The sequence below is a fragment of the Macrotis lagotis genome, chromosome 3 (genome assembly GCF_037893015.1).
Source record: "Macrotis lagotis isolate mMagLag1 chromosome 3, bilby.v1.9.chrom.fasta, whole genome shotgun sequence".
Classification (NCBI taxonomy): Eukaryota; Metazoa; Chordata; class Mammalia; order Peramelemorphia; family Peramelidae; genus Macrotis; species Macrotis lagotis.
In genome coordinates, this window is record NC_133660.1 from 162,522,394 (window position 1) to 162,547,175 (window position 24,782).

General features: G+C 38.3%; 1 protein-coding gene across 3 annotated transcripts; it reads right to left on the reverse strand.

Annotated features, from left to right (window-relative positions):
• Positions 1–695: 695 nt before the first annotated feature.
• TMEM165 (transmembrane protein 165) lies at positions 696–23,913 on the reverse strand. 3 transcript variants are annotated; one of them, XM_074229410.1, is made up of 7 exons: positions 23,638–23,727; positions 16,553–16,652; positions 12,828–13,053; positions 8,445–8,620; positions 7,431–7,613; positions 1,814–1,919; positions 696–819 (listed from the first exon to the last, which is right to left on the reverse strand). In XM_074229410.1, exons 2-7 carry the CDS (start codon positions 16,577–16,579, stop codon positions 743–745), a joined length of 795 nt encoding a protein of 264 aa, XP_074085511.1. In that variant the 5' UTR covers positions 16,580–16,652; positions 23,638–23,727; the 3' UTR covers positions 696–742. The 3 variants fall into 3 exon arrangements, with proteins under 3 accessions (XP_074085511.1, XP_074085512.1, XP_074085510.1); XM_074229411.1 differs by lacking the exon at positions 23,638–23,727 and adding an exon at positions 23,181–23,259; XM_074229409.1 differs by lacking the exon at positions 16,553–16,652 and having other exon boundaries at positions 23,638–23,913.
• Between the last annotated feature and the right edge of the window lie 869 nt (positions 23,914–24,782).

Consider the following 24,782-nt stretch of genomic DNA (forward strand, 5'->3'; position numbering starts at 1 on the left):
CATTTAATATTTGCTATAGAGAAAAATATAAATACACTATTTTACTTTTTAATTTGGTAATTCGGCATTGTCAAATATTGACCATTACTGTATATTGTGAGTTTCCAACCCAATTTTTTAAAAAGTGGGCCAGGAAAACAAAAGTCCTATGAAGTGCTTATTGTTAAAACAGCAGTGAAATCAGCCTTTCTAATGTTTCATCCAAAAAAGTCTTAATTTCTAAAAAAAATTGCTGGCTTGGGGTAACAAAGATGTAAGTATTTAGGAAATATTTTTCAAATATTTTCCTGAGTCATACACATTCAGGTATGTCCTATCATTAATACTTGGCCAATCTTCAGACAATCTGAATTGTGAGCACACTCAAAAATGAAGCTATTCAGTTTACCAGATGGTAATCAAAAGGAAGGAAGAAGTTCTAAAGACTATCAGTGAGTTAGTACCAGATGCCAAAATACTGGTTCTAGGTACAGGGATGGAGGGATGGAAGGAAGGGGTGGGATGGGGGTGGGGAATACCACCATATTTATCAAAGGGACCATCTAAAAAAAAACTACATTGCAGATAGAATCACTGGTTATCCTTTTTCATGTAAAACTGCCATCATATAGTGGGCTAAACTCACAAATCAATGCTATAAAATAAAATACAGCATATTTCATAGTTGCTATTAATATACACTATGTACAAAAAGATAAACAATACCCTATTTTATATTCTAAATACAAATGGATAGGATGCATTAAAAACCATAGTCAGGACTTATAAATAATGCAGAGAAGGCAAAGGCCAGGAAGACGATTCCTCCTATGATTGTAACTGGAAGAGAAAATGGGAAATTGGTTATTAGAGTTCTCGCCCTTGTCTTACTGTGGAAAAACAATTTACAAAATGATGACTCAGCTGTGTTCACCTATGGTTTCATTCCCTTCAAAATGCCCCATCCATAATTAAAAAAGAAAAATCCAGAACTCATAAAGAGATCCTGGTTAAAATCACAACTCCCGATGAAAGTGCTCAGTTGTAATAATGCTTTGAAAAACTAATGTAATATTTGACTTGAAAGTTACTGAAAGTCACTTGGATTTTATGGCACTTTGGAGTTTTCAAAATGCTTCTTTTGTTTGGTCCATGCAATGTGGCCTTGAGAGGTGGAGGTGGAGCTCTATTGAGGTAGAGTAGAACAAATGATGACTTCCCCATTTTATAAATGAGGAAATGAAGACCCAGTCAAGGTCTACAAACCAAGCTGGGACTGGATCACTCCCTACTGGAGTAGTATTGTTGAAAGGGCATAGGAAACCTTAAAGTACACCCTAAATGTGAATTTTTTATTTAACTTTATCATTATGGTAACCCAGCCTGCTTTATAGAAGGCAATGTACAGTCCCATGTATTATGTGGGGAGAGTAGAGGTCAACCAGAAGATATTATTTAGCAATAATAAGCAGTTTTAGGGAATTTAGTATGATAAGCTTAGAAAATAAAATCAGCTGATAAGACACTGACAAATTCAAAAATGAGAAACAAACTATAAATAGGAAAATTAACTTGCCAAAAGCAAATGCTGAAATTAACCAATGAAGCTCAATATTCCTAACTTGAAGGACCAAATCTATTAAGGGGTGACTCCTCTGAAAATGTTTTGTTCCTTTAAGCGCTACTCTCAGAACCAGGTACCCGCTATGCTTAATAGGTCAGTTAACTTTGCTCCCTATTATATAGTTCCTCCCCAGTCTTAAAATAAAGACAAACAATGCCTAGCTTCAGCTTTGTGGTATCAAATAGATCCATAAACCAATTAGAGACTCACCAGTCCTAACAGATATTTTTTGTGCTATCATTCTTCCTCCAATCACTGCCAATCCAGTGCATAAGCAATGTCCTACTGTTCCACCTACTGCCACACCATAAGGATCCTGAAAAGCAACAGTGTTAATTTATAAAAATAAGGATGCAATAACTTATGAGGAAAGATTGCTAGTAAGTCTTAAAAAATTAAGTCAAAAAAAAAGGCAAAAAGATTTCTAGGAATGAAGACTGTTGTTTTAGTCAGCTATCTGATTCTGTGACCCTAATTGATTAGGATTTTCTTGGTAAAGACGCTAAAGAGGCTTGCCATTCCCTTCAGGTCATTTTACAGATGGAAAATGGCGGCAGAGTTAAGTAACTTGCCCAGGGTCACTCACTGCCTGAGGAAGAATTCAAAAAACAGGTTTTCCTGACTCCAGGCCTGGTACTCTAATCCAGCTTATCACATAATTGCCCAAAGGCAAATAATGTAAATATTAATATTATTTATGAAAAGTATCACAGATGCTAGAATGAAGTGGGTAGTGGTTACACAGCCTGGAGCCAGAAATTATAATTCCCAAAAAGCTAAGAGACATGCTTTCTTGTTTGAGATCAACACCAATAACTTAGTAGGAACTCTAATCTCTAGGGGAGACAATGTTCTACAGTAGATGTAAAGCACAAAGCAGATAAAAGGTAAATTTGTGGGGGAAAGCTAAGAAAGGCCTTAGGGCAGTCCCAGGCCCTTGGGATACTAAGAGGTGGAGGGGAGAAGAGGCAGCATTCTAGGCAAAAGCATCCTGTGGGAGGTGCCCAGAAAGGTCTACATGGCTGAGTCAGGAGTAAGGAAGTTGGGAAGGTAAAAACGGAGGTGGGATGTGAAGAGCCCCCCAACTGTCAAACAGAGGAGTGTCTTGTATAATCCCACATGTATGAGGATTTATTGAGAGGGGACTGGGGGTGGGAGGAGACAGCACTGTCACCGTAGTTTGCCCAGGTAAGAGATGCTAAAGAGATAAAGGCAAAATCTGGTCACTTATTTAATGACAACTTTTTCAGGTTAGGAGAAGTGTGGGCATATTTGCAAGGCATCAAAGAAATAGGGAGAGAGTGAAGATGAGAGAAAATAAGAGATGATCAGGGGTCAGTCTGCTGGCTCTCACTAATTTGTATGATCAGGAGTAGGGAAATTTTTGGACCTCATTTTCTATCTGATCAATGAGGGATTTAAGACTTGGATGATCTCTTCAGTGCAAGTCAGATCTTTGACTATTACCTCAAGGAATCTTCAAATTAGGTAAAATGTAATGTAGCGGGTTATTCAGGAATGTAAAATATTTAGTCTCAAGACTTTTCAGGGCATTCAGGTGTTCATATTTTAGAAAGGGAAAACAGCACCAAAATGAAAGTGATTCTGCAGACCTTGGGGATGATCTCATTGCAAGAGACCTCAGAGGCTTTCTCACAAATATTTTATTAACTAATCCTTTTTCCAATATCCCTAGACAAATAGTCCTCTAGCCTTTGCTTGAAGGCCTTTTGCAGTGCTGTATCAATTATCTTCAAGACTGATCAGTCTTGACCATTTTTGGATGGTTCCAATTGTTATCTGGTCTAAAATTCAGGTTTTGCCCAGGGTTACTTTGTTTGCCCTCTGGGGCCAAGCAACAGAACAAGTTGAGTTTCACTACAGCTATTCACACTCTTGAAGACAGCTTTCATGTGTCCTCTCCCAACCGAAATTCTTCAATCAGACACTTCTACTCATGAAATTGTATGATTTTCTTTTTAAAAAAATGAATCTTGGATTTAAATCAATCAGAAAACCTAGGCTTTACACCCAATCTCTCTACTATTACCTAGCTGACTTTAGACAGCTATAAATACTAACTATAATTAGATGCCATGAACCTCCTGAACAGTTCTAAATTCTATCAACTCCATATCTTTGGTGATAAAAGTAAGAAAAGGTATTTTAATCAAAAGTTATTTGAGTTCTCTGATGAAATTTTTTTTCAGTTATATTATTTTTTTATAATGAAGACTCACACGTTTAATTCAGGAATTGTAGCTCCAGTAAAATTTTGGAAACTTTTAAGTCTTCTTACTATTTCTACAGTATGTTTAAATTTTCAGCTTAAAGATTTTTACTGCTTTAGCATGGACTTAAAATAAAAACCAAAACCATGTTGAACATACTACCCACTCCTGAGTGTCATCCCAAATAGATTAAAATGTAATTTGGAAACACTATTAAAAATAAAAACTTAAGTCAATATGCAGCCCACAGGAATTCTTATGTAAGGTTTGGTGGCCTCATTTCTATTTGAGTTTGACATCTTTGACCTAAATCTCAGAGGTTAACAAATTTGACAGAGGTGAGGGCCAAGGAATTATATTTGGAACTATAAATTCAAAAGTACCAAACTTTCTCCAATTTCTATACACAAAGTGTCCTAAATACAAAATGACAGTCACAATATTCAATATCCTTCAAAATTAAGTAAGGATAATCAACTTACTCTCATTTTGTTCTGTACTTCAAGGAAACACTTTTCTTACTGATGACATGGAAACAAAGTCTTAATGGGACATGGAATATAAACATGTACTAACAATCTCATTTAATGTATAAATTTTCTTATATATCACATCTATTTTACATAAAATTTTTTTCCAATTGCATATAAAAATAATTTTTGACACTTGTTTTTAAATTTCTAAATTCCAAATTTTCTCCCTCTCCTCCCTGATACAGGTATAGCAATTTGACATAAATTACCCATGTACAACCATGTAAAATATTTCCATATCAGTCATATCACAAACATATACATTTGCCTACTTAGGAATCTAAGGTCCAAAGAGGTTGGCTACTTGTCAGTTGGGCCACAAAGTGGCAGAGGCTTGGTTCAGTTATGTCCAACTCTTCATGACCCCAGTTAGAATTTTCTTAGTAAGAAAAATGGAATGGTTTCCCATTTCCTTCCCTGCTCATTTTACAGATGAGAAAACTGAGGCAAATAGGGTTAAGAGAGACTTGTCTAGGATCATAGCTAGAATGTCTGAGGCTGGATTTGAATTCTGGTCTTCTGATACCAGGTCTGGTAGCAAGGCAGATGCATGATCTGAATACAAATCATTCAGTTACACTAGACTGCCTTCACCTTGGCATATTGAGCAGCTTCCTAAATTCTAGTTCCTTTGAACTTGCAGATGACTTCCTATCAATGACTTTACCAGTAAATATGAAAGGGCCCATAACACTCGTGTATTGTTGGACTTGGTCCAATCATTCTGGAAAGTAATTTAGAACTACACAGTTTCTAAACTGAACATTCCCTTCAACTCAACTCTGCCTGTAAGAAGCCTATGTTTCAAAGAGATTTTTAAAAAGGGGAAAAGGAAACAGGTATAAAAAAACAAGATGAAGCTGTTTTCAGAGTAGTCCCAAACAGAAAATTAAGGGAAAGCCCACCACAGCAGTGGTATATGTCTATAAAATATTACTGTTCCACCTACAAGGAACAAATGGACAATAAGAAAACTGGGAAGATTTTTATGATCTGATACATGCAGTAAAATAGCCAAAAATAGGAAAATAATTTATATAAAGTATTATGGAGAAAAACAACTTTGAAAATCTTTAGAATTCTGAATTTGGGTCAATGTGGGAATTTGTTTTACTATTTTATTTTACTTGTGCATTTATTATGAGAGGTTTTTTGGCTATTATTTGGAGGGGGTGTGGGAGGTTGGGGGTAGGAGTGGGAATGGAGACAAATTAAAAAAAAGAAAATAAAGGGGCTCAGAGCTATAGGACATTAAATAGGAAAAAAATTCATTGCACTGTTAAGAGAAACTACCAACTTCTCTATCAATTAATGGTACCAAATATTCCTCTTTAAACGTGGAAGGAATAAAATTACCATTAATGGGACATTCTGGAAGCAAGGTATGAATTTTGTCGAGTTTAAATCTGGTGAGCTTTGCTGTATAAATCTGGTCAAGTCACTCAACCCTGTCTTGCCTTAGTTTCCTCATCTGTTAATTAAATGAACAGAGAAGGAAATGGCATACCACTCTATTGCCTTTGCCAAGAAAATCCCAAATGGGATCACAAAGAGTTATACATGACTAAAACAACTGAACAGCAATGGGGCATTCAAAGAAGCTAACATTTAATATGACTATAGAAGGTTATATTATTTAACTATAGCCTTTTGAAAGAAGTGTTAACTTAGCCTATACAACAATATTACCCACCTCAAAGTGGGGCAGCCCTAGTCCAAGGCTGATTCAATCTGATCTGAACACCAAAACTGACATCTCCATTTCTGTCTAAAGTTGCAAAAATAGATCATCACTCTTTACATCTCAACAACTGCATTTTGCTGCATCTTTACTTCTTCCTTTGCTATTCCCTTTAACTATAATATGAAACTAAATGAGTTATCATAATTATTTAAGTAATTGAAGAATTTCACATTCCAAGTTCTCAATCTTAAAAAGAAAAAACATCAAAAAAGCAATATTCCTAAATTAAGTTGCTTTTTCTTATATGGAACTTTCAAATCTATAGTCCTTAACAAGATATTCTTCAGTCTGATATGAAACTATCAAAATCTTAAAGTAGCCAAATAAGCTGAATGTTATAAGAGCTGTCAAACACAGCCCAGTCAGCAAGCAAAATTCCAACACTAGGAATATAGGAACTAGATTAAAATGTAATTGGCAAATATTAACAAAATAATTAAAAATGAAGTAGAACATAATGTTAACTTGTGTTCTAAGTCCATATGTGCCCTCATGGCACATATGTTCAGTTTAATGGTCCCATTTCTATTTGAGTTTGACAACACTGCTCCAGTTGTGCTTTAATTATATATATATATATATATATATATATATATATATATATATATATATATATATATATATATATATTAATATATATACACGTATATATATATATGTATATATACATATATACACACACACAGAGTAGTGAAAAGACATTATATAAATAAACAACTTCTACACAAACATCTTGATTCACTTTTTTATTAATTTTAAGTCATTTTGTTTTGTTTGTTACTGTAAATACCGAGCTTAAGTGTAAAAGTTTGTTAAAAGCATTTTTTTCAGGTTTAATTTAGAAAGCCTTTCTATAAGTTAGGGCAACAGAGATTTCTGAAAGGTCAGATGTTCCCAAGCACATAGAACAATATGAAATAAAATATCAAACTGAGAGATGTTTGGTGACTAAGGTGAAGAGAAATGACCAGGGAAATAAAGCGAGCCTGCTTTTCTGAAGTTTCCACACATTTTCTAATGGGATAATAAACTAAAAAGGCTCTTAAATCACAGGGTAAGAAATTGGCTTCATAAACCAAGGATAATTTTGAGACAGAAAGTGATTAAATTAGAGAATCCTCCAAAGAGGAAAACTATAATAGCATTTTAGAAAAACCGGCAATATAATCAGTTAAAAAGACAACAAATGTAGTCATTCCTAAAAACACTTTAATGAATAATGTGACTGGAGGAACTAAGGAGTATAGTGGGCTATTAAACCTAAAAGGAGATATCATATAAGCCAAACAAAAGCAATAGGTACTTCAAAGATCACTGACCTCTCTTGCTGCCAAAACAATTGTAGTTAGTTGAGAACGATCACCCCATTCTGCTAAGAATGTTAAAGTAAGAGCTTGAACAAAAATAGGAGAAATAAAATGCAGCCATTTTTTCTGAGGTATGGTTGTGCTTGTACCAGTCTCAATATCTCCTGGACCATTTAGAAGTTTGGTTCTTTGAAGCTTAAAAAAGGAAAAAAAAATATCATGATATAGAGACTCAAAAAATTCCAAAAGTTAAGTAGCAAATTATTTAAAAAGCCATTATGAAGAAATATTTCTATTTACTGTCAGAAATGCCACAATCTTTCTTTAGCATTAAAATTATCTGCATTTTTTTTAAAGCTAGTCATGCTAAGGAGTATTTGTGTTCCACAAGACATTAAAAATAATATTACATCTTAACAAATGGCCAGTGAATTAAACAATCAACATATTTTTAAAAATTTAAATTAGAGCAGGAAGGAAAGTATTCAAATTTTAAGGAAAATGATAAAGTGAAATAAGTTATATAAGTTAAAGTCATTCAATTTATAACTACAATTCTAATCACTTTGCTTTTTTTACAAATTTGCTGGGTACCTGCAATTTCAAAGACACTATGCTTGATACTACAGATAAAAATGAGGATAAGAAAGGCTTCCATTCTAGAAACCTGCAATCTAAGGATTATAATTTTATAATTTTGTTTGAATATCAACAAAGCACTTCTCACCTCACACAGAAGTTCCTTTGGGTTCATACATTCTGAACTAGAAACCCATAGGTTTTTAAAACACATTCTGACCCAGCATCAACCCTTATTACAGTTCTTGAAACAGTAACCAGGAAAAGAAAAAGCTTTTTCTATGTAAATGTATATGTGTATGTATATAACACACACACACACACATATATCTGTGTATTTACAAGTACATGTGTGTACAGTGCTAAAATCTGGATCACAGCTAAGACTCAGGATTGTGTTTTTAGTTTAGCATCTTACTGACCAAAATATTAAATACTGTGACTTACTTCTTCATCTTTTTTCTTTATTTCTGCTTGAACTTCTTCCAGTTCTTCCTGACCCTCATCTGGACTCATCTTCAAGCCTTCCCTAAGCATTCTGATACCAAAAATTGCAAATAATGCAGTTGACACATAATATGTGTATACTCTGGGAATAACCGTGGTGGCATAGCCAAACAAAACTGAAAGAAAATAAAATCGTTTTGTATTTTACAGCACTGAAAAAAAATACTACCTTCTCTTCCTGCTTATAAAATATTCCAATGAAAGAACATAATAAAAATTAGTTTGACTTTTTATCAATTGATTTTACAGATTTACTTTTTTTTGCAAGACAATAGGGTTAAGTGGCTTGCCCAAGGCCACACAGCTAGGTAATTAGTAAGTGTCTGAGGCCAGATTTGAACCCAGGTACTCCTGACTCCAGGGCCAGTGCTCTATCCACTGCACCACCTAGCTTCCCCTAAATCTTAAAAGCTTTTAAGGGGTACTGGTCACTTGTCATTCTTTACAGAGGTATTGCTTCTCTCTTAAAGATTATATATAGTGTGATAACAAACACATTTCTGAGGCACTGGTCAAATATTCTTTAGCAGGGGTGCAGTTTTAAATTCTGAAAAAAGCTTTCTATGTAATTAGCACAAGGAGATACACATCTTTAATCATGCAACACAAATCAGTAATTTAAATTTGCTAACAGGAAGTAAATATAAATGCAAATTTATATACTTACATGTGTAAATTTTTTCACACTGACTTCTATTATAAAATTTTAAAGTAAAAAAAAATCACAAACATGAAACAAACTTATGAAAATCACAGAGTCAGCTTTCATTTGTTAAAGGTAATGAGAAGGGGTGGCTAGGTAGCATAGTGGATAAAACACTGGCCCTGGAGTCAGGAGTACCTGGGTTCAAATCCGGTCTCAGACACAATAATTACCTAGCTGTGTGGCCTTGGGCAAGCCACTTAACCCCGTTTGCCCTGCAAAAAAAAAAAACCTAAAAAAAAAGGTAATGAGAAGCAAAATGTCTTTGTATTGAGGAATACCTACAGTCCTTGGCTAATTATCTGTTCAGGAAGAAGTTCTTTCTATTTGAGTTCATACCTGTTCTTTAATTACTTTTTTTTTTTACGTTTTTGCAAGGCAAACGGGGTTAAGTGGCTTGTCCAAGGCCACACAGCTAGGTAATTATTAAGTGTCTGAGACCGGATTTGAACCCAGGTACTCCTGACTCCAGGGCCAGTCCTTTATCCACTACACCACCTAGCTACCCCTTTAATTACATTTTCTTACTATTTCTGCTTTTCTTGTTCAGTCATTTCAGTTCCAACTCTTGGTGACCCCATTTAGAGTTTTCCTGGCAAAGAAACTAGAATGACTTGTCATTTCCTTCTCCAACTCATTTTACAGACAAGGAAATTGAAATAAACGGAGTTTAAGTAACTTAATATGGTCACATAGCTAGTAAGCATCTGAGGTTATTTGAACTCAGAACACAAGTGAACTATGGATTACTTAATCTTTTTTTTTATATACAGCTTCATCCTATCAATCAATCAACCAACCAAGCATTTATTAAGGGTCTCAATATCGGGCATTGTGCTAAATAAGATGTTTAAGAAAAAAGAAAACTGGTTCCTTCCCTCCAGAAGCTTATGTTTTAATGGAAGGGAACAGAAGAGAAACCCATATATCTAACTACTGTCCCTACTGTGAGAAATGGAACTGACAGCAGTTATGTTCAAAGGAGTTCAGAGCAAAGTTACCAACAAAGTCAGAGCTATTCTATTTAAGTGCTTCTCCCCCAGCCTGGTAAATTCTCAAGGCTGTCTGGCCCACATTCCCTGAATAGGAGAAATGACCATAGCACGGACTAGGGATCAAGAAGCAAGGTCTGACCCAGTCCAATCACTAACTGGAAGGCTTGGGTCAAGCTATTCCATCTTTCTGACCCTCAGCTTTTCTTGTAGTAAAACAAAAGAGTTTTCTATCATTCACCTTTGTAGTCCTCCAGCATATCTAAAATTCTGATTCTATTTAAATGTCAGTACAAAAACTTTTTTCCAAATAAATGGCTTTGGAATTACTTACTATTTGGGATTATCTACATTTCTTTTTTTAACTAATCAAGTTACTTTTTTTTGAGAACAAATTTTAAAATTATGACTAACTCAAAATAAGCTCTTGTCATATTTTTAAAACATCTGAACAGTGTATTATTGGTAGGGGTACTTACTGTATCAATGCAGATCCACAGCTTCTTATAAGGAGCTCAGAGTTGCCAGAAGGATGGAGTAAAGCCTGACTTGCTTCTGCTCATAAAGCCAGTATATGTTAGGGGCAGGCAAGTACAAGTCTTTCTGATTCCAAGGCTCAAAATGTTAAAGTATTTTGAAAAAAGGCCAATCCTCTTTATTTTGGCATAATCAATTATGTCTGAACAACAGGGAATGGATTTGTGATTTTACCAGTAGAGGACATTCCTGGAGGAACAATTCCCCTGGACCAATGTAAATCAGCACCTTCTTAGTAAGCTGCCCAAGTGTATGGCCTAGGTTGCTCCTGAGGGCAGAGCGGGTCAGATTAAAATCTAACTGGTTAATGTTTAACCAAATAAAGATACAAAAAACCCAAAGATAATATTGCACTTTAAAATAACTGTCAATATGGCCCATGGGGACAGGTGTCATACCCAGGATCACATAGTTAGAAATAAATGTCAGAGCTAAAGCTGGAACCCAGGCCTTCCTGACTCTGAAATCAATTTGTTTTAAACCTCTCTATCAGTGCCTCTTTCTGAGAGGAAAAAACGCTGAATAAAAAAAGCTAGTTTAGCAGGGAAATTATTTACCAGAAATTTGATGGGTTTTAAACCTCCCCAGTACAAAAACTGATGACTTAGGGGGACAAGATTCTGAAATACATTTTATATCAAAAGTTAAAGGTTCTATTATTGTGTGTTTTATATGAAAATGTAGTTAAACAGAACACACTATTTCTTTTCTTTTTTTGAAAGGCAACAGAATAAAGTGACTTGTCCAAGGTCACACAAGTTCTAGGGATTAAGTGTCTGAGATCTGACTCTAGGGTGGATGCTCTATCCAGTGCACCACCTAGCTGCCCCAGAAAACTCTATTTCTTTTTTTCTTATTAAAGATTCTATTTATTTTGAGTATTACAATTTTCCCCCCAATCTTACTTCCCTCCCCCACCCCCCACAGAAAGCAATTTGTTAGTCTTTACATTGTTTTCATGTTGTACATTGATCCAAATTGAGTGTAATGAGAAATCATATACTTAAGGAAGAAACATAAAGTATAAGAGACAACAAGATCAGACAATAAGATGTCATTTTTTCCCCTAAAGTAAAGAGAATAGTCCTTGAACTTTATTCAAACTCTACGGTTTTTTTTATCTGGATACAGATGGTATTTTCCACTGCAGACAGCCCCAAACTGTGCCTGATGGTTGCACTGATGGAATGAGAAAGACATCAAGGTTGATCATCACCCCCATGTTGCTGTTAGGGTGTACAGTGGAAACTATTTTTTTTTAGTTTTGTTTTTAGTTTAGTTTTTTTTTTTGCAAGGCAATGGAGTTAAGTGGCTTGTCCAAGGCCACACAGCTAGGTAATTATTAAGTGTCTGAGGCCGGATTTGAACTCAGGTACTCCTGACTCCAGGGCTGGTGCTTTATCCACTACGCCACCTAGCCGCCCCAAGAATTTTTTTCCCAATAACTTAGCAAAAAACAAAGAATTTAGAGTCATTGACTTCTTAGCTAGAAATCCATTTTGTCCCAAATGTCATTCAACAGGAAATATGCAATTCTCTTTTGTGGAAGCTGCTGGAGTTTAGAAATTAAATATATCCAGTATTGAAAGGAAGAAAAGCAGGAGTATAGCAAAAATAGTTCAGTAAGTTAACAAACAGGTTAGTGACTCAAATGACTGAATTAGGAAAGCAGAAAATTATGCAAAATCAGTTGTCAGGTAGTACATAATAAGTTCCCTTATTAAATTCCAACTACAAATTTCTGAGTATAATTTGGGGGGGGGGGGTTGCTAGGCAAACAGGGCTAAGTGGCTTGCCCAAGGCCACACAGCTAGGTAATTATTAAGTGTCTGAGCCCGGATTTGAACCAGGTACTCCTGACTTCAGGGCCAGTGCTTTATCCACTATGCCACCTAACCACCCCTCTGAGTATAATTTTATTAAAAACCTCCAACTTCAGTCTGTTTGTAAGATTTAAATATAAACAATTTAACCATTGGTTTGACTTTCCAGTAAATACACACACATACACACACACACACACACACACACACACACACACACACACACACACGCGCGCGCGCTAATAAACTTGAATTCCTAAGTACTTACCAGATAAACAAGTCATTAGGCCCAAGGCCAGCATAGCACCTGCTAGCACAGTCAATCGGTTATATCGCATTGCCATGATGGCAGCTATGAAGAATGTCTTATCTCCTAATTCAGAAACAATGATAACTGAGATGGCAGCCACAAATGCATGGATAAATCCCAAATTAGTCTGGCCAGCAGGATCTTCATTATTAATATGAATTGGGGAAGCTGGTATAGGTCCTTTCTGTAACAGAAAAACAAAATTTGATTTTTTTCCAAACCCAAATACAACAAATGCAGAAAAAACCTTCAATGAAATAAAACTTTCACCTATATTGGAAAAATCCCACAAAAAACACCCAAAGTGATTTGAAATGGGAAATATAAGTTTTCCTTAAAAATACTGGAGTGCCCATCTGATACATACAGAGTAGATGAAAGTAATCTGAAAGAAGAAAGCATTGGTGTCAGAGGAATGGGGAAAGGTCTCCTGCAGGAAGCAGAATTTGAGGTGAGGCTTGAAGGAAGCCAGGAAAATTTTGCAAATGTTGTACTTGGTTTTTGTGAACTGTTTTATCCTCTATTTTCCCCTCTATTTTGAGAAATGGTGAAGGATTCCTATTATGAGGATATGGAGGCTACATAAAAAAAAAATTATCAAAAACAAGTTTATAAAGAAAAGTCAATCAATGGCACAGACTAGATTAAGGAAGAATCATCAATCTATTTAAGAAACTCAGTATATAATAAACTTAAGACTATGCATTATTCAGGGAAAAACTCCATGTTTAAAAAGAACAGTTGGGAAAATCATAATGCTGTTTGGCAGAAAATAGGTAAATAATTTCTCTATTTTAGATAAACTTCTTACTCCATATGCTGTAATAAGCCCAAAATGGATAATTGATCTGAATACTGAAGCTTACTTACACCTAAACAAAATTAGAAAATAATCTGATCAGGTATCTTTTATAACAATGGGTATTTAGAGAGAATTTTTAACCAAAGGATGGAAGACATTGCAAAAGACAATTTTGGTCACATCAAATGGTCAAGTTTTTATTTTAGCTACAAAATAGTTTACATTAAATCTCTCTGATAAACAAAATAAATGGGGGGGGGGCAGATAGGTGGCACAGTGGATAGAGCACTGGCCCTAGAGTGACGAGTACCCGAGTTCAAATCCGATCTCAAACACTTAATAATTACCTAGCTCTGTGGCCTTGGGCAAGCCACTTAACCCCATTGCCTTGCAAAAAACCTAAAAAAAAAAAGATAAATGTGTGTGTATATATATATTTTATATATAATTATAGACATATACACTACACATACATAAAAATGAAACTAACAAAAATATAAGACCAAGAACTCAATTCTTCAACAAATAAATGGTGAAAGAATATGCACCCATTGACCATCAACTGCTCTATTTGATTCTGACTTCCTAGAACATTCTCCCCCCCCCAAAGCCTTCCTTTTCAGAGGGCTCTGAATTTGCCAAGTAACTTTCCATTATCCATCAGTGGCTCTGCTCTGCCTCTGCATCAGGTATTCCATGGTGGGAACAAAGAATAAAAGGAAGCAAGAATATCTGTTTTCTGAAGAATGCTATCCAGACATTTTTAAAGCATGACTTTCAGGTAGTCCAATAATTCTTAAATTATCTCTCCTGGGGAAATTTGGAACTACACCCAAAGGGCAACAAAAATGTGCATACCCTTTGAGCCAGCAATACCACTACAGGGTCTATACCCTGAAGAGATGATGAAAAAGGGTAAAAACATCACTTGTACAAAAATATTCATTAGCAGCCTGTTTGTGGTGGCAAAGAATTGTAAATGAAGTAAATATCCTTCAATGGGGAATAGCTTAGCAAACTGTGGTATATGTATGTCATGGAACACTACTGTTCTATTAGAAACCAGGAGGGATGGGAATTCAGGGAAGCCTGGAGGGATTTGTATGAACTGATGCTGAGTGAGATGAACAGAACCAGAAGAACAATGTACACCCTAACAGCAACATGGGGGCGATGATCAACCTTGATGGACTTGCTCATTCCATCAGTGCAACAATCAGGGACAATTTGAGGCTCTCTGCAATGGAGAATAACATCGGTATCCAGATAAAGAAGCTTGGAGTTTGAACAAATTTCAAGGACTATTCCCTTTAATTTAGAAAAAAAACTGATATCTTATTGTCTGGTCTTTTTTTTTTTTTTGGTTTTTTTGCAAGGCAAATGGGGTTAAGTGGCTTGCCCAAGGCCACACAGCTAGGTAATTATTGAGTACCTGAGACCGGATTTGAACCCAGGTACTCCTGACTTCAAGGCCGGTGCTTTATCCACTATGCCACCTAGCCACCCCTTTATTGTCTGATCTTGCTATCACTTACTTTATGTTTCTTCCTTAAGGATATGATTTCTCTCTCATCACACTCAATTTGGATCAATGTACAACATGGAAACAATGTAAAGACTGACAAATTGCTTTCTGTGGGGGAGATGGGGGAAGAATTGTAAAACTCAAAATAAATACAATCTTTAATTAAAAAAAGAAAAAAAATATCTCTCCTGGATCTATTTTTCAGTCAGTTGTTTTACTAATGAGGTATTTTACATTTTCTTCTATTTTTCATTTTTTTGATTTTGTTTAACTGAATCTTGATGCCTTACGGGATCATTAGCTTCCACTAGTCCCAATCTATTCAGTTAGCGTTTGCCTCTCCTTTTCCATTTGGTTAATTCTATTTTTAAAGGAGCTGTTACCTTTTTCCACTTGCTCAATTATATTTTCTTAGTTTTTTTAATTATATTTTTGAAGGATTTATTTTCCTCTGTCACTTTAATGATGTGAGATATTAATTTTCTCTTGCATTTCTTTCCCCAATTTTTCCATTTGATTTTTTAAAAATCCTTTTTGAGCTCTTCCAAAAAATCTTTCTGGACTAGAGACCAATTCATTATTCTCCTCCAAAGCTTCCCATGTACTATCATTTCTGCCCTTCTTTTCTAAACTAGTGTTTTTGCCCATCCTTATCTCCCAGGTAACTTTCAATAGACTCCATTTTTCTGACTTTTCTTATTCATTTTGGAATTTGTTATTGGGCTCTATCCCAAGGTTCTTGTGTTGAAAGACTTGCTTGCAGACCTTCGGTGTTGAGAATCCTACAGGCTTGCTTATTGGGCCTGGGGTCTTCTATGTTAGGGACTCTGGGGGATCCTTCAGTGGTAGAACAGGTGAGGAATGCCAGAGGCTCTCTCTGTGAACCATTTGCACTAGGGATATTAGCAACCCACTCCCTGGACCACTGGAAATAGAAGGGATACCTGAGGCTGTCTCTGGGCTGCCTACTCCAGAAAGCCAGCAGCCCAGTCACTGGGCTGAGGCCTATATATTAGGAACACTAGGGGCTCACCATCTGGGTTGGGCTGTCCAGTCCAGCTGTACCAGATGAAATGGGCATGGACACTGGAGCTATCCACCAAGTCTAAACTTTGAAAAGCCTCTGTAGATTTCTCCCATAGCCAAGGATCTCAGGTTTAGGCTCCACCTTGTTCTACCACTGGTACAATGGGTCTCTGTTCTCTGTCCTGGGTACACCACACTTCCCCCATGATAGACTGTACTCCTTCTAGGAATCCTTGCTTGATCTTAATCAATGTTGTCCATCTATTTTTCCTCACTCCTGTGTGAAATACTCCCTTTTTATACCCCCCATTACATATTTCTTCACTATACCTTATAGTACTTTATAAATGTAGTCATCACTGGACATATGTTGCAGCCTAATTATTCTTAACTAGGTCTCCATTGCTCTTAAGATCACTCACACAACCCTCTGTTGAAACAAAAAAAAAAAAGAGGGCTGTTTTCAGCTTGAAAATTATTTCAGAAAACTTCTTTAAGACTTAAATGCATCTATTTTAGCAATATATATATATATAACTTTGCACTGTTATTTTAACTTTCACATATTTCACATATTAAAATCCTATTAGGGAGAAAGCATTTTGAATATAGCAGTAGCTAAAATAGTTTTTACAAAAGCTTTGTTAACTTTATGAGATTAAAAATTTTAACTATCAAATTTTTTAAAATCTCAATTCAGAAAAATTAAATCCTTAATTTTCCCTAAAGAACTGACTGTTGATCAAAAGTCATTTCTTTATCTAATACAAACTAAATTTAAGCATGAATTAAATATTTATATGTGGAAATTTATCACATTCACATTAATCTGATAATGTGATTCAGTAAACACTTATTAAAAACCTACTATGTGCATTCTGTGAGGTGCTAAGGAAATGGGAAACAAAAAAAACTCCCTGAAACGACAGACTTTAGAGTTGAAAGGGATTTTTAATAGCATCGAGTCCATCCCATACCTGAAAGGAGAATCTACTACATAGCATACCTAACAGGTGATCATTGAGCCTTTGCCTGAAGACTTCCAAGGAGGGGGAACATACTACTTTTACAAGGCAGACAGACCATTAGTTATCTCATGGCTTGCTATCATCTGAAATGAGTTAAGCACACCATCTCTAGTTTAATCAAAATCATGGATAAGAAATGTTTAAAGAAAGAAGAGGGCCAAGTCCAGATCCATTGGTCCCAGCCCTTAAGGAACTCTCATTTTCTAAGGAAATGTTATTTTCAATAACTATAACAAGATGAAATTTATATAGCACTCAAATTTGCAAAGCATTTCATATATATATATAAATATATATATATAAATATATATTATATATATACATATATATGTATATATATGATCTCCTATGATGGTCAGAACAATGGTGTGAGGTTGATGCTACAAGTATTGTTACCCATTTTATTTATCCAACAGGATCCCAAGTCCATGACAACAAATCAGTCAGCTCACATTTGCATGGTACTTCAAGATTTGTGAAACACTTTACATACATATCTCATTAGATCTTTACAATCCAGGAGGTGAAGTCAAATAATATCCCTATTTTATATATAAGGAGAGAGGTTCAATAACTTGCCCCAGACAGACAGCTAGTCAAAATCAAGGTGGGAGATGCATCCTCCAGAATTCCGGGCCAGGGCTCTTATGCAATATTCCCTTTTCAAGTTAATTTGAGGAGAGAGGAGGAAATGAATGACTGGGACAATAAGGGAAACCTTTATAGAAGGAGTGAACACCTGAGCTGGATCTTGAAGAAGGTTGAGATTTTAACAAATGAAAGTATTCAAGGTAGGGGAGACAGCATATGAATACAGAGACAAGCAATGGCATGTCAAATTTAGAGCACACCTCATAGTCCAGTTTAGTTAGAATGACAGGTTGAGGGCAGCTAGGTGGCCCCGTGGATAGAGCACCAGCCCTGGAGTCAGGAGTACCTGAGTTCAAATCCAGCTTCAGACACTTAATAATGACCTAGCTGTGTGGCCTTGGGCAAGCCATTTAACCCCATTGCCTAGCCAAAAAAAAAAAAAGAAAGAGAAAGAGAAAGAAAGAAAGAAAGAAAGAAAGAAAGAAAGAAAGAAAGAAAGAAAGAAAGAAAAAGAAAAAACCTTAAAAAAAAAAAGAATGAAAGGTTGGACCATACTATAGGGGGTCTTAATTGCAAGGCTTTGTATATGTATCATATACTAAAGAGAAAAAGGAGCCATGGAAATTTCCAAGAACAGTAAGACCTATATCTCAAAAAGATTATTTTGGGAGGTTGGCAGATATATGAAAATGAAGAAGAGAGACTGAAAGTAGGGAGAACCATTTGAAAGTCAAGCTTAACAGGTGATCAAGGCCTGGAATAGGGTAGTGGTTTAGTAAGAGAAAACAAAGGAAAAAGAATTGACAGGATTTGTGGGGAGAGGGAGGGGGGGAGATAGAGAGAGAGAGAGAGAGAGAGAGAGAGTTGACTCAAGTCATAAATTGTTGAAATTCAGTCACATCCAACTCTTCATGACTGATTGAGATTTTCTTGGCCAAGGATCCTGCAATCAGGGTTTAAGTAATTTGCTCAGGGTCACACAGCTAACAAGTATTTGAGGCTGAATCTGATCATGTCTTCCTGACTCCAGGCCTGGCACTCTATCCAAGGTATCATTTAACTGCTCCACTGGACCCAAAAGATCTGTGTTCAGACATTTTCTCTGATTTTTACTGTGACCGTTCAGAAGTCCACTTATCCTCCTGGGCTTCAATTTTCTCCTCTGTAAAAGAGGAAGGCTGGAAAAGATGAAATGTAAATTCTCCTCTGATTTACTCTTAACTCTCAATGATACAGGAAACATGTGAAATATGTGAAATAAGAGTCCAAGACAAATTTAAGTGCCTAGGATGGCAGCACCTTCGGCAAAAACAGGAAGATATTTGCCTTAAATTAAAACCAAAGTGGTCTGCATAAATAATGCATACTCTGTCAAGATTTTAAAGAAGCATCTTTGTATCTACCAGGAGTCTGACTTTTTATACTAAACAAAGCACAGAAGCAAAAAACACTGGGCAAGGACAGTCAAGTTGGCTCACTGGATCCTATCATGTAGCCCAGGCCTACCCAAGTCACAGCTCACAGGATTCACAGATCCCTGTAGGGAAGGGTGCTTTAAAATCATCTAGTTCATCAAAGTACAACATGGAAACAAAGCAAAGACTGACAGATTGCTTTCCGTGGGGTGGGGGGGTGGGGGGAGTAAGATTGGGAGGAAAATTGTAAAACCAAAATAATACCTTTAATAAAAATAAATTAAAAAAATAAAATCATCTAGTTCTGGGGCAGCTAGGCGGTACAATGGATAAAATCATCTAGGTTTACTTAACTCATTTTGAGGATGGAGAAATCAGACTAAAGAGATGAAATGACTTATTCAATGTCACACAGATAAAAAGCAGCAGAGCTCAGTTGGCCTCTTCTCCCTGCTCCCTCCTCCTCAATGAGTCAGACTTCTCCATCCCAACCCAACCAGAAATAAAGCTGGACTTTCATTAAGCTTTTCATTAAACTAGCTAGACATTCAAAGGCATTCACTGGGAAAATATGGGGAAAGGAAACAATTCTATATAAATTACAAAGTAACAGACTTACCCAATGTCTGGTTACAAATTGTTCTAACACTAAACCTTGACTATTCCATCATACAAGTTAGAATTTCCACTCAAGTCCTCCTCCAATGCCTAAACCTAGGCCAAAATTGACCCTGGTTTCTTGAAAGCGATGTCCAGGCCAAAATTGACCCTGGTTTCTTGAAAGCGATGTCCAACAAAGCCTAAGAACTGGCTTCAAGGTGATAAATTTTTTGACAAAGACCTCTAAAGATCATCTATTAAACTGTAGATGGGTTGTAATTTTCATCAAAACTCTCACCAGCAAAATCACTTAATCTTAAAGGCATAAATATCTTTAGATACTAAAATAGATGTAAAAGTAACTACCAAGGGCTTTTTAGCATAGAAACCCAATTTCAACTTTGGTAAGGAAAAGTTTATCTAAACTGATATACTATGCACTGTTTGCAAGCAAATTTTCAAGCTCAAGTCACTTTCAGAAACTTCAAAATATATGCAATAGGCCATTAAGTATTTAATCACATTAACATTTTTTTACATTCTAAGTGAAAACAAGCAGATGATACTTTCAGGATACAAAACACAACACATCTGATATTAACAGGAGAGAAAAATGTGAGACTGATGATAGTAATATTATTGTAAGAAATTTAATTAGGGGCGGCTAGGTGGGGAAGTGGATAGAGCACCGGCCCTGGAGTCAGTACCTGAATTCAAATCTGACCTCAGACACTTAATTACCTAGTTGTGTGGGCCTTAGGCAGGTCAGTTAACCCCATTGCCTTGCAAAAGAAGAAATTTAATTAGTAGTAAATTAACAAGCAATTTAAAATAGAAGTGTAATTAAAAATAGAGAAATTAGGACTAAATTTCTATATAAAAATATTGGGGAAAACCTACCAAATTCTCAAAAATGAGACACACCTCTCCCTTTTCAATTTTAAAAAAGAAAAAAAAAGTCTTATCCTTAAAATAATTTCTATAAGAGACAGGACACCTAGAATGTGGTTTCAGTTTTATTAATGTGATTTAAAGCTATGCAAATTATTTTCATATATAAATGTACATATATAAAGATATATAAAGATGACTGTTTATCCTTCTTATTTTGGTTCCAAATCCTTTCCTGTCCTCCATCTCCCCTTCCCTCATTAAGAAGGAAAGCAATTTGATATAGATTTATATATGTGCAGTCATGGAAAACATATTTCAATTGAGTCATGTCGCACATCATTCTCTAATCAACCACATTACAACTGACCCTACCTCTACCTCAAGAAATATCAAAGTAAATATTATATGGAAGATACTTGAAAAGTTTCAAAAAAGGAAGTATTGCTATTATTTCAAAATTTTTAAGACCTACTAGGTAAACTTAAACCAAACAACTAATATCACACAGAGGACCAATAACTTAAGGGACCTAAGCACTTTAGTTCTGAATGTGAACTATGAAAAGTATTTCAAAAAGGCTCTAATTCTGCAAGTTTCCTAGTCCTCAAAAACTGGAAGGCCAGAGTTTAGAAGGCAGAAAAGTGCAAAGTGCTGATATGGAGGGGAATACAACCACTCTTTTCAAATTAAGTTTCCTTTAGCTATTTTTGGTAAGAAAATATTCTGCTATCCTTATAGTAACCTAACTGCAACCAAATCAGTGAAGTTTTTTGAGGTGAAATGAGATGAAATTTTCTTCTTGTTGGTTAAATGTGCTGGTTAAAATTTTTAAAATCTGGGCCATGGAATGCATCACATTATTTCTCTGATCCTTCATTTTTAAACTTAATTCAATGACTATTTATTAGGTGGTCACTATGTACCATGTATTGATGGAAAAGAGTTTTTACTTTCAAGAAGTTTATATTTGGGTGAGAGGACACATACAAAATAAATTAATAAATGGGGGGGGCTATAAAAGTTCTTCTGTAGGAGGTATTTTGAGTTGAGCCTTAAAGAGAATCAGGAATTTTAAGGGACAGAAGTGAGAGGAAGGCATTTCAAGGACGGGATGTGGGAAGGGGAGGCTGGGAAGAGGCCCAGAGGCAGATCATGGAATGATGTGTGTGTGGGGAGGAGCAAGGAAGGTGTTTTCTCTCCCACTTCCAAGAAAGAACTTATAATGGATTCTGAAGTAAAGGATTGAAAAGAGCCTCGGGTTATGCCAAACAGGAAAAGGGAGAACATAAAGGAAAAAGGAGTCAAGAATCAAATGCAACAAAGAACTAGTTCTATTAATTACTTTACTGGCAACTTTCACAAGGTCATTTTCAGGCAAGCAAAGAAGAGAGACCAGATTTGAAAGAGCTGAAGAATTACTACCAGCTGTTAATAAAGTGGAACTAGTATGACAGCAAAGTTTGAGACACTGAACAGAGAGAAAGGATGACATGTTTAACTGATCAAAAAGGTTGTAGTTTTGTCTTGTTTTAAACACAAGAGATAGAGCATGTTTGTAGACCAAAGAAAAGGAGAAAACTGAGGAAAGATACAAAGAGACTTGCAGTAAGATTGAAGGGAGGTAGAAAGAGCCGCTGGTCATGGTATGGGTCCATTTCTTCTAAGACAGGAAAGGATAAGATTGAAATAAAAGTACTTAGCGGTGTGGCCTTAGGCAAGCCACTTAACCTCAATGCCTTGCTAATAATAATAATAATAATAAATAGATCAGTGGGCGCAGCTAAGTGGCACAGTGGATAGAGCACAAGCCCCGGAGTCAGGAGTACCTGAGTTCAAATGAGTTTCAGACACTTAATAATGACCTAGCTGTGTGGCCCTGGGCAAGCCACTTAACCCTCTTGTCTTGCAAAAACTTTAAAAAAAAAAAGACTGAAATAAGAGAAAATTTCTTAGGTGTGTAAGAGTAGAGTTTGAAGGAGCTCATATTGTATAGCTTTGACTCTGTCCATAAAGAATGATAAACGAAGCATAAACCTGGGTTCTATCTATCTAGTGCTACTAACTAGCTGAATGACTAAATGATTTAGCCCGATCTCAACTATTGGGGGGGAGGCAGTGGCAGATGTGGGAAGCTTGAGCAGTCTTCTGGGTTTAAAGAGACAACTTCAGGGGCGGCTAGGTGGTGTAATGGAGGCAGGCGTCCCTGGGTTCAAATCCGGCCTCAGACACTTTCCAAAAGCCACTTAACCCCACTGCCTGGCAAAAACCTAAAAAAAAAAAGTTACATTGCTCTGGGCGGCTAGGTGGCACCGGCCCTGGAGTCAGGAGTCCCTGAGTTCAAATCCGACTTCAGACGCGTAGTAATGACCTAGTGGGCAAGCCACTTAACTTCCCAGAAAAGGGCATTTGCATATGCCCCAGTCAACTTGCCTGAAGCTCCCAAACACAAAAAGAGGCAAAAAGCTCACAATCCGAAGAAAGATGGGAAGATGTGGGAAAGGGGGCACCGTGGGCGCACGAGGCGGAAGGCTTAGGTCGGGCACAAGCGCCCGCTTCGGGGCCGGCGGCGGCGCGGGGCTCCCGGGCGCGGCGCCCCCTTGGCAGGCGCGTCAGGCCGCGGTCACAATGGGCCCCGGGGCGCGCGGGGCCCCGGCCCCCCGGGCCCGGCTTCTGCCCCCCGGCCCCCCACGCCGCGGTCGTGCCGCCCTCTTCGCCGCCTCCCCTTGCCCCCGCCGAGCCGCCCGCGAGCCCGGCCCCCGCCGCCCCGCCGGCCCGGCCCGGCGGCCCGCGGGGGTCCGGGGGGCTCCCGGGCGCCCCCGCCGCTAGGCCGCAGCGGCGCGCCTCCACGCTCCCCGGCCGGGCGCCGGCGCGGCCCCGCAGCCCTCACCTCGGCGCGGGCCGCCTCCAGCTCCTGAGCCTCCGCCGGCTGCGGCTGGAGCCGCTGCGGGGCCGCCGGTTCCTGGTCTCGGCCGCCGACCTCTTCCTCGGGCGCGGCCCCCAGCCCGAGCGGGAGCAGCAGCAGCAGCAGCAGCAGCGGCAGCGGCGGCAGCGGCAGCGGCGGCGGCGGCGAGGCTCGTCGGCCCCCCAGCGCCGCCATCCCGCCGGCCGAGCGTGCCGACGCGCCGGGAGGCCCGGGCGGAGGAGGAAGTGGGGCCGGAAGGCGGCGGCTCGGGCGGCCCGCGCCGCGCCGCGCGCCCCGCCTCCCCGCGCCGCCGCACTGCGCAGGCGCGCCCGCCGCGAGGCCGCGCGCCCGGAGGGGGCCCGAGCCGGAGGCGCGGCGGGGGAGGGGACGGGGAGCCCGGCCGACCTGGGCCCGCGCGAGGACTAGCGGCGACCCCCGCCCGGCGGCCCATTGGCCGGCGCGCTGACGTCGGCGCGGCGGGGGCGGGCGCGGCCCGAGCCGCCCTCCAATCGGCCTCGCCCGCTCTTGTCACGGCGCACAGAGCCCTCCGATTGGCCCTGCCGCGCCGGAGCCCCCTGACCCCTAGTCCGGAACCGTGTCGTGGGGACGCGGGAGAAGCGCTGCCGCCCTCCCGGCCCGAGCTCGGATGAATGGACTCCTCGGGCCGGCCGGGCCTAGCACCCGGGACAGGAGACAGGACACCGGCCGTGGAGCCATGACACAGGACAACGGGCAGCATCCCCGCCGCGCGGGGGTCCGGGCGACCACTGTGGACGGCCCAAAAAGGGGAAAGACCTCGCTCGGGACATCCCTGCAGTGTTTCTGAGCACCTCGGGCGCCGTTATTTCATTACTTCATTAATAAAGGGGAGATGAGGACAAGGAGATGCATCGAATGTTATGTATTTGTAGTTAAACTTAAGCTAGATGCATAACTATGTAAAATGTCTATATATATGCCAAAATACACCTGTTGTATATATATATAAACAACCATTTGCAAACTTTAAAGCACTCTTATAAATCACTATTATCATTATTTATGGTAGTGTTTACCTTAAGGTTTCAACTGATAAACATGAGAACTGAGGACCGTTCATACACGAGGAGCAAAAGCCAGTGAACTTAGAT

Coding starts and splice junctions, on each gene's coding strand:
- TMEM165 (XM_074229409.1), bottom strand. CDS start 23,847: ATGGCGGCGCTGGGGGGCCGACGAGCCTCGCCGCCGCCGCCGCTGCCG. Junction 13,054..23,637: donor TGGAGGCGGCCCGCGCCGAG/GTGAGGGCTGCG, acceptor TTTCTGTTACAG/AAAGGACCTATACCAGCTTC. Junction 7,614..8,444: donor TAAAGAAAAAAGATGAAGAA/GTAAGTCACAGT, acceptor TCCTTTTTTAAG/CTTCAAAGAACCAAACTTCT.